The sequence below is a fragment of the Penaeus japonicus genome, unplaced genomic scaffold (genome assembly GCF_977035675.1).
Source record: "Penaeus japonicus unplaced genomic scaffold, GWHDUDI00000001_assembly GWHDUDI00000004, whole genome shotgun sequence".
NCBI lineage: Eukaryota > Metazoa > Arthropoda > Malacostraca > Decapoda > Penaeidae > Penaeus > Penaeus japonicus.
This window is the reverse complement of record NW_028234406.1, coordinates 35,754,100-35,764,099: the sequence shown is the minus strand read 5'-3', so window position 1 is coordinate 35,764,099 and position 10,000 is coordinate 35,754,100. Positions and strand designations below refer to the sequence as shown.

Genomic DNA, 10,000 nt, shown 5'->3' with positions numbered 1-10,000 from the left:
CTGAGCGAGGTCGTAACGATTGGAATAATCATTTATGGTGTGCTTGTTATGGCTGTAAAAGAGTTTATATGTTGTGAGTAACGGTCTTGTTTAATTTGTTTATTCTGCTCAAGGATAAGTTAATAGAATGTTAACGGTTATATAAAGCACGATGAAGACGGAGAGAGAGAGAGAAATAGAAAAATAGGTTGAAAAATTGAAAGAGAGAGAGAAATAGAAAAATAGGCTGAAAAATTAAGAGAAAGAGAAATAGGAAAATAGGTTGAAAAATTGAGAGTAGAAAAATAGATCGAAAAATTGAGAGAGAGAAAGAAAAATAGGCTGAAAAATTAAGAGAGAGAGAAATAGGAAAATAGGTTAAAAATTGAGAAAGAAAAATATACCGAAAAATTGAGAGAGAGAGAAAAAAAAAGAAATGAGAAAAAAAAGAAAGATAAAGAAAGGAGAGAAACAAACAAACGTACGGACAAAAAAAAAAAAAAAAAAAACAAGCAGAAAAGAAAATACACACACAAAACAAACAGACAACAAAAAATGAAACAAACCACATCTAAACACCACATGGCCCGACTAACCAAACTCTCATCCACCAACAAAAAATGTTGATACTCTCTTTTTAAAGAAGCTACTGTATTTGCGAGACTCGAAGCCGTGTCGACTCAACGCTCGAGTGGTTCCTTAGGTACTTCCGCATTGACTCTGATGATGAAGCTCTATTGGACTACGTTACGTGGGCGGCAGCGGAAACATCTTTTCCTTTATCTGTTGGTCAGTTTCACAGATGCTTTGGATTATTATTTTTTATTTTTTTTTCTGATTAATTATGCAATTTATTTTTTTCTGATTTACTATGCAATTTATTATTTTTTATATTTTTTTCTGATTTACTATGCAATTTATTATTCTTTTATTTTTTCTGATTTATTATGCTATTTATTATTCCTTTATTTTTTCTGATTTGTTATGTAATTTATTTCTTTTATTTTTTTCTGATGTTGCTTTAAGAGTTTTATTTGATTGTTTGTGCTTTGGTGCTCATTGTTATATTTGTAGTAAAACAATAATTGTAGTAAGTTTGTAGGAATGATATGAGTAATGAGACATATTTCTTGATAATTATAGTTATGATAGAAGTGATGATCATGATGACAGTGATTATCAAATCGATATTGATAGAAGGTGTAGAAATAGTAAATTTGATGATAAGGATAGTTTTATATTGCTGATGGTAGAAATAACTGATAAAATGATGGTAATGGTAATGGTAATGATAATAATGATGATAATGATAATGCTACTAAAGATAATAATGATCATGATTATTGGAATAATAAAGATGATAACAATGACAGTAATAATGGTTATAGTAACAATGATGATATTGATAATAACATTAATCATAATAATAGCGAAATTATATTGATTATAAAAGATGATGTTAATGATAACAGTGATGATAACAATGATGATAATAATAATAATAGCCCTGATGATGATAAATGATAATAACAATAAGGATTAAGGTAATAGCAGAAATTGTAATAAAGATAATAACAGTATGAAAAATCACTAATGACAATGACTGTGATAAAATGGAGAGTATTACTAGTGTAATGATAACAATAATTCAATAAAAATATGATAACAAAGTTAACATTCTTAAATTGGTAATAATTGTACAATATTTCTTAATTATCATTCTCGCCATCCCCATTAACATTATTTTTTAAATACTGCTGTCTCTAGTATAAATGCTAGAATTTAAAAAAAAAGGTGCTCTTAAAAACACAAAAATTCAACAAAACATAAAGTGTCTCTGATCACGATGGATTTTTTTTTTCGTCACTTTTTAGGTTTATGTTTTTTTTTCCGCCATTAAAAGAATATAGTTCTCATAAACTTAATGAAAAATATGTTGTGGGTCAAAGAAAACTGTCTATACCGTTAGGGTGAATATCATATTCATATATTTATATTTGTTTGTATCAGTTTATATCTATTTATAATTGCTGGCCAACTTCTGTGTTTTTGTGGCTTTGGTAAGTTCTCTCCAGCTGGCTTCGGTAACTGCTTCCAAGACGTCCTCCATTGCCCTGCATTGGTAAAAGAAACTTTATGTTAACTCTTTGTTCGTGGAGGAATGAAATGTTATTGTTTTGATATTTTGTAAAATAGTTTGGACTCGGAAAAAAGATAATCTTATTTGTTGTCTCTGACACGACTTCCCTTTTAGATTTCGTTTCTGAATCGTTGAAGAAGAGTGTGAATAGAAGGCAAATAGATAACAGTCATGAATGGAGATACAGACGTGTCGTGGGCAGCGCAGACGGCCCGAGTGCTTGGCGACATGGCGGCGCGGGCCCAGGGGGGGAGGTCACGGCGTCGCCTTCCACCGGGGGGCATGATGTTGACCTAGGGAGGGAAGAAGGAAAACAGTATTGGGTGATTCCTTTTGTGATTATTGCGTGCACTTACTTCTTTTGTTGGTTTCCAAAGACATTTCTGTGTTAGTTTGTTTATTTATTTTGGTTCATGATCTCTACATTTTTCTTTGTTTTGGTTTACTGTGGAATAACCAGGGGGGAGGGTTGTTATCAATTGTTGATTCATTGTTTTATGGCATTGTTCAGGTCATAATCTTTGAATGATAGTCTCTGGAAACCGCGATTTTACAGAATATAGGTTTTCCTCCTCTCTATTGTGCAAATAAAAACATTCTGGAAATCTTACCTGGTTGGCATTGTTACTGTTGATGTTGAGATTAGCATTGTTATTATCGATATTGTTATTACTGTTGATGTTATTGTTATTATTATTGTTGTTGATGTTATTGTTGATATTGAGGACGAGAGCCATGACATTGGCCAAGAAGCTGATGTAAGACATGGCGTTGCTGCCGCTGAAGACCGCGCTCGTCCCGTCGCCCCGGCACGGCCTCGCGGGCGGCTTGCGGCGGAACAGCGTCGTGGGCGGCTGTTGGCGCCTCGATCGCGTTCTCGTGGCGACGGAGGTGTTCAGCGGCTCGTGCTCGCTGTAACTCGTCTCTTGTTTCTTGTTTAGGAAGTTGACTGATATCGTTTCGGTGGATTTTTCATCTCTTGCGTCAGATATTTCCAGTTCATTTAAAAGATCAAGTATATGATTGAGTTCCACTTGTAAGTCGCCCAACAATTCGTTCTCGATCCTTTTATCGATGTCCGTTAGCTGGATCACACTTTTGTCAATGCGAAAAGTTGAGGATATCGCACTTCTCGCACACAACACTGTCAACACGACTATCACAAAATTGAATTTGAACATCGCGCTGAACGAGAAGGCACTCCGGACGGACAGGCTGTATACATTCGATGACTTTGAACTGTGGCCAAAGCGCGGCTGTCTCTGTCAGCGCAGAATTTCACTCGGTTCCCGGGAGGTGGCAGCACCAGTCAGCCTCTGGCTTTCGCCTTGAATATATGTGTATATTTGTAATTCTGTGTAGCTGTTGGTAACAAAGTAAAAAGGGGGAAGAGGATCCTTAGAAGAAGGGGGGAAGAAAAGCAAAGGTAGCTAGCTGCCTGGAAATGTATAAATATGAATATACATGCATATTTATATGTATATATATGTATATGTGCATATATATATATGTATATATATCATGTATTTATATATATTTATATATATGCTTAAATGTATTTATATATACACATACTTATATATGTATAGATAAACATACATAGATATAGATATTGGTCTATCTTTACACATACACAGACTCACACACATACACACAAATATATATATATTATATATATATATATATATATATATATATATTATATATATATATATATATATATATATATATATAAACACACACACACACACACACACACACACACACACACATATATATATATATATATATTATAATATATATATATATAATATAATGTATATATGTATATGTGTATGAGATATATATATATAATTATATATATATATATATATATAAATAATATATACAAATATAAGTACAAGCACACACACACACACATCTCCCTCTCTCTCTCTCTCTCTCTCTCTCTCTCTATATATATATATATATATATATATATATATATATATATATATATATACATATATATCTGTATATGATATACATATAAATAAACACACACATATATATAGATATAGATATAGATTTGGTATATCTTTACACACACACACACAAACTCACACACATACATACATACATATATATATATATATATATATATATGTATATATATATATATATATATATATATATATATATATATATGTGTGTGTGTGCACTATATGTATATATATATATATATATATATATATATATATGTAAACATACATACATGCATACATACATACATACACACGTACATACACGCACGTGTGTGTGTCCATTTACATAACATTCCAGTATTATTATTATTTTTTACTTCAGTGATATTCATAATATGCGTTTACAAAGAAAGAAGAAAAAGGAGAAAGAGTGTGCGCAGGAAGACAGAGAGAGCGCCTAAAAGACAAACAAAACAAACATAAAATAACAAGACAAGAGGACATGGTAAAGAACGCCATAAAAAAAACTCACGCCCGGAAACAAATGACTTTCCGAGGGCGTAATGCGCGCCAAGGGCAGGATCACGAGGCAAGCGTCCCGTTACCAGGATGTGAGCAGTGGACGCTGACATCTTACGTCATGCGCACGTCTGTGAGGTGATAGGAAACTGACACTAATGGGGAGGGAGGCATAATCGCCGTGACATATAGGTCGGAGACGCCAATTGGGGGGAGAAATGGGTGAGGAGGAAAATTGGGACAGAAAATGGGGGAGGGGATTGGGGAATGTCTTTTGGAAGATAAGGTAAATGTGTGATGGTTTATGGATGTAAAGCGAGGAGAAAGAGAGTGAAGGGAAGAAAGATAGACAGATGAGAGAGAGCTGGGGGAAGAGAAAGAGAAAAAGAAAGAAAGAAAGAGGAGATATGAGAGAGAAGAGAGAGAGACAGAAAGATAGATAGAGAAAGATATGTATATATATATATATATATATATATATATATATATATATATATATAGAGAGAGAGAGAGAGAGAGAGAGAGAGAGAGAGAGAGAGAGAGATGGGGGAAGAGAAAGAGAGAAAGACAGACAGAGAGAGAGAATGAGAGATCGAGAGAGAAAGAGAGAAAGAGAGAACGAGAGATAAAGAGACATAGTACACTAAGAAGCAGTAGCTACCTTCTCGCATAATTTCAAAGCTTCGAAAATTGGCCATCCTCATGTGCAATTACCCGAAAGAACATCTTCATCACGGGTTTCGCGTGGCTGACTCGGCCTGTGTTTACCCGCATAATGGCAGTTGACGTAACCTCGGAGACCAAGCGGGGCGGGGGGGGGGGGGGGGGGCGTTATTAGGTCAGTGTTTGCGTTTTTCTTTTTTTTTCTATCTTTCATCTTTTCTGTCTCTCTATTTCCTGTTTTCTGTACTTTATTCCTTGTCGCTGCTGTCTGTTTTTTTTTCTCGCTCTCTTATTTTCCTCTCATCTGTTATGGTTGATACGATTAAAAATATTATTGCTATCGTTATCATTGCCGTAAATACTGCTAAGTAATCGTTATTATGATTACCATTTGGATTGCTTTTTGATGAGCAGTATGATCCATTTTTTTGTGTTGTTTAAGTTATCATCAGCAGCATCATTATCATAATCAAGTTATCATCAATAACTATTTCTATCATCATTATCATCAGCATCCCTGTTATTACCACCATTCACATATCTCACGCAGATCCCTATGCACGCCTCTTATCAACGCAAGCATGACAAGGGCGTGGGTGGGGGCAGGCGAGAACCGCTATTCCCTTAGCATCAACTGCTTCGGTGGAGCTCGATCAGTGCCGTGTTTAAGTGGTATTAAAGGGGGCGTGGAACAGCTGCCTTTGTCATAAGTAGGGTTGATGGTCAAGTTTTCTTGGCGTTGATTGATGTGACGGGTTATTTATCCAGTGATGTTTCTTTTATCAATGTTGTTTTCATTATTGTTTATCATATGTATATATATATGTATATATGAATATATGTACATATACATATATATGTATATATACATATATATATTTACACACATATATATACAGATATACAATTTTGATTTTTTTTTTTTTTTTTTTTTTGCTTGTTCATCATATTGAGAAGATGGATTTGTATTACATAGCATAATCCACATACACACTCATATACATATATATGTATATATATATATAAGTATATATATATATATATATATATATATATATATATATATATATATGTGTGTGTGTGTGTGTGGTGTGTGTGTGGAATGGAAAAAAAACAACGTAATAAATTTAAATATTTTATTTTGAGGGAAATGGAAATGAAATACAGAACTTGCTTACGACATTAAGAACATCCTAAAATTGTTATGATTTTTATACATCCAAATATGCATGTTCACGTACCGACTCATTCACGTACCCATTCATAAACATCTTGTACGTATGTCGATTCAGATACGTACATAGTACTTTATTATAAAACAAAACGGAAATATGATACTGCTATTTGGCCAAGCTTTTATTCAAATGAAATGAACACAACATAAAATGATTATACAGACATAGTCAAGGTAGACGAGAGGGACATAATAAAATAAGAAACCCTATGGCATCGAAAATGCGGGTGAAGACACACATCTGATGGAGATGGCGCTAGTGTGCCGCAAGATTCTTGAACTTCCCCGTCAGCGCCTTCTCCAGTAGGTTCATGGCAGCTACCAAACCCTTACTGAAATAAAAAATCCACATAAGATACCGGACACAACCTACGGTGGTAATGATTGCATTTGGATATAATTGCAATGAAAAGACGTGCTAATGATGCGTTCGGACTCACCTGGGAGGAGCCGGACACTTATCATGTGACGTCATCACCCAGGTAGCCAAGTCTACTGCGCGGGTTTGTCGCTTGCGTCGACCCGGGGGCATGATGTTGATCTGTGAATGACGCAATAGTTGGTAGACACAGGGTTCTTCTTGTATAAGGTAGCATGCATGTATGGTATAACATATGTTTACATGCAGTAGCTGTGATGAATACATTAAGTGTAAATAATCCTATAACATGTAAAAAGATATGGCTACTTACCTGATTTGCATTGTTAGCGTTGAGGTTTGTGTTGACGTTGCTATTGTCAACATTATTGTTGTTATTATTATTGTTGTTGTTATTGTTATTGTTTATGTTATTATTAATATTGAGGATGAGAGTGCTGACGGTGACCAAAAAGCTCATATAATTGAGAGCGTTGCCTCCCGAGAACACGGAAGCAGCCCCTGTCCCCATGCACCGTTTAGGGACCTTCTTCCTCCGGAAAATATTCGGTGGGCTTCCTCTCGACGCTCTTCTGACACGGGCGTCCGCAGCTGCAAGTTTAGATTTGTTATCACTATATAAGGTTGCGTTGAAATCTTTGTACATTTGGCGATCTCGATCTACTGTGCTTCTGTCGGATATTGTCTGGAGGTCCTTCGATGTTTTATCAAAACTCCTCAGATCGTCCCAAAGCTGCTCGAATTCCACGTATAAATGATCCAACTCTACTTTCAATACTTCGTCGGAGTTCGCCAAGATGTCTTTTGTTCCTTCTCCGGGACCAAGCACTGCGACAAGGAAAACCACCGTTACGTACAAGCAGTCTGGGGAATCCATTGGAAAGCGCAAATACATCCACGCGTAAGCTCTCAGTGCTACTGCGTGTTGGCGGAGGTGCGCCCCACGACGACCACCGGCGGCGCTGGGACGGAGAGGCGGAATGAAAAATTTCGGATTTGGCCGCCAGGTGACTCTCCTCGGTGCTATGCAAGTATGACGAGGTACAAGACGCAAAATCTAGTTTAATGCTAGATTCCCATTTGAATATATGTGGATGCATATGTTTTTACTTATGGAATAGATAGTTTTATCAATATCTTCATATACGTATTATGTACAGTACATACGCATATGCACACGAACACTCACATACGTGCGCATGCATGCACTTTCTTATGTGTATGTGCTTACATGCGAACTACATCGTCATCCACATATGTACAGTATGCCTATGGAGTGTACAGAAACATGTTTATAATTGTGTACGTTTGTGTGTGTGTGTGTGTGTGAAACCTTATAACATTCTCATTATCAATATGACATACTTCAAGTGTAAGGTTAATGCCGGGGATTTAGACCGGGCCATAAACGGGCGTATCTCATTGAATTAAGCTGTCTAGAAATATATGGCATCACGAGCGACCGTTATTTAGATTAGAAAAAAAAAATACAAAGTTGCCCACGGGTATTTTGAATGCCGCATTTTCCCATATTTTCCAGGAAAAACTAATTTTGACATTTAGAAATTACAATTAGACAATGTTGGGAATAGCAAAATCAGCTGATCGAATTTTGAGCCACAGTTGGCTGGCCATTCCTTTGCCTTTTAAACCATGAGATCTTGGCTTTTTATTGTGAAGAAGTGTTCCTTATCATGGAATATTGAGGTCTTTATATTGGATCATCATTTTCATGAATCTTTTTGCACTTTCGTGAAGCAATGCATTATGATCAATGCAACATAAAAATTCCCCCTTTTGACATTGGATAAAATGTTCAATTGTATAATATAATTTTTTTTCTTTTGCTTGCTTGCTTGCTAGACTGTATGGAAAGGGATATGAGGAATAACTAAGACACTTTTGTGCCCTATACAACTAAGTTAATTGAGCGGAATCCTATCTCCTTGCCAGTCATTTTGAATATGAAACTGGCATTAGCCTACTCACAAGACTTGGCAATCCTGCATGAACGAGAAACAAAAAGACGTGCTCACGCATATATTTACTTGGTTTACACCACAACGGATAGGTAAATACTGCATTTAATGGGTAACGCTACCTGTCTGCCGGAACATAGCGCTCACCAAGCTTCTTGAACTTCTCCCGATGTTTCACAAATCTTCGCTCGTGTTTCACTATGAGTTATGAGTATTATCTCGAGCTCACTATGTCAAGCGAGAGACTTTGTATATATTTGAAATAATAGTAACTTCGTGCGGTGGAGGGAAATATATATATATAATCCATCGAAGCTCCCGACACGAAATTACAGCTTACCGCTGTAATGACTTTCAGAAAAAAGACCCATACTTCAAAAACCTTAGGAGTGTTGTTGTTTTTTTGTAGCTCTCATTAATCATATTTCCCCCCCCATAGTCACAAAAAGGAGGTTAAGCCACAATCACCCGCGCATACATATAACCACACACGACCAATCGCCACGCAGCGAGAGATAAGACAAGAGTGAGTCGTCAAGCGCGAAAAAATCACACCAGAGTCTCGTCACGCTCATATGTGAGTGTAATAAGCCATTAGGCTATAATTACCCCTACTTTACGAGAACACTCGAGTAGAACTGGCGGATGGTACTTTACTGGCCGGAGGAAAGGAAATTACAAAAGGAACATGTACTGGAAATAACGAATAACGGTGAAGCAAATTTCTGGTAAATGTTAGGCATTATAACGCCGATTTAAGTTTGCGATGTGCTGTTGCATAAATGCTTAAGGAAAGATGAGATAAAGATTGACAATGGTGATAGTAAAGAGAATAATGTACTGATAATAATAACAATCATAATGGTAATAGAAATAGCAACAAACAGTAAACATAACTATATGGAAATGATATCAATAGCGATAATAGCAATGAAAATGATAATACTATGAACAAAAAATAATAGCAATAACAGCAAACATGATACAAATGAAAGTAATAATGATAATGATAATAATAATAATGATAAAAGATAATAATAATACAAAATGATATTAATAATATAATGATATAACAATAACAATAATAAAAATAATACATAATGAGGATAGTACATAACGAAGATAATATGATAACGATATACT

At 35.5% G+C, this 10,000-nt stretch overlaps 2 protein-coding genes across 2 annotated transcripts; both read right to left on the bottom strand.

The window, feature by feature from the left end:
- Nucleotides 1–1,953: 1,953 nt before the first annotated feature.
- On the bottom strand, nt 1,954–3,374 carry LOC122250590 (uncharacterized). Its single transcript, XM_043012097.2, has 3 exons — nt 2,731–3,374; nt 2,309–2,412; nt 1,954–2,093 (listed from the first exon to the last, which is right to left on the bottom strand). Exons 1-3 carry the CDS (start codon nt 3,298–3,300, stop codon nt 1,997–1,999), a joined length of 771 nt encoding a protein of 256 aa, XP_042868031.2. The 5' UTR covers nt 3,301–3,374; the 3' UTR covers nt 1,954–1,996.
- Nucleotides 3,375–6,603: 3,229 nt separating this feature from the next.
- Nucleotides 6,604–8,029, bottom strand: LOC122250578 (uncharacterized). The gene is made up of 3 exons (XM_043012060.2): nt 7,192–8,029; nt 6,940–7,040; nt 6,604–6,831 (listed from the first exon to the last, which is right to left on the bottom strand). The coding sequence occupies exons 1-3, from the start codon at nt 7,771–7,773 to the stop codon at nt 6,756–6,758; spliced, it is 759 nt and encodes a 252-aa protein (XP_042867994.2). The 5' UTR covers nt 7,774–8,029; the 3' UTR covers nt 6,604–6,755.
- Between the last annotated feature and the right edge of the window lie 1,971 nt (nt 8,030–10,000).

What these genes read in the sequence shown, in the direction of transcription:
- LOC122250578 (XM_043012060.2), bottom strand. Translation starts at nt 7,773, where the DNA reads ATGTATTTGCGCTTTCCAATGGATTCCCCAGACTGCTTGTACGTAACG. An exon ending in ACGCTAACAATGCAAATCAG is followed by an intron (nt 7,041 to 7,191) that starts GTAAGTAGCCAT and finishes CGTCATTCACAG; the next exon opens with ATCAACATCATGCCCCCGGG. An exon ending in AAGTGTCCGGCTCCTCCCAG is followed by an intron (nt 6,832 to 6,939) that starts GTGAGTCCGAAC and finishes TTTTTATTTCAG; the next exon opens with TAAGGGTTTGGTAGCTGCCA.
- LOC122250590 (XM_043012097.2), bottom strand. Translation starts at nt 3,300, where the DNA reads ATGTTCAAATTCAATTTTGTGATAGTCGTGTTGACAGTGTTGTGTGCG. An exon ending in ACAGTAACAATGCCAACCAG is followed by an intron (nt 2,413 to 2,730) that starts GTAAGATTTCCA and finishes TTCCCTCCCTAG; the next exon opens with GTCAACATCATGCCCCCCGG. An exon ending in GTCTGCGCTGCCCACGACAC is followed by an intron (nt 2,094 to 2,308) that starts GTCTGTATCTCC and finishes TTACCAATGCAG; the next exon opens with GGCAATGGAGGACGTCTTGG.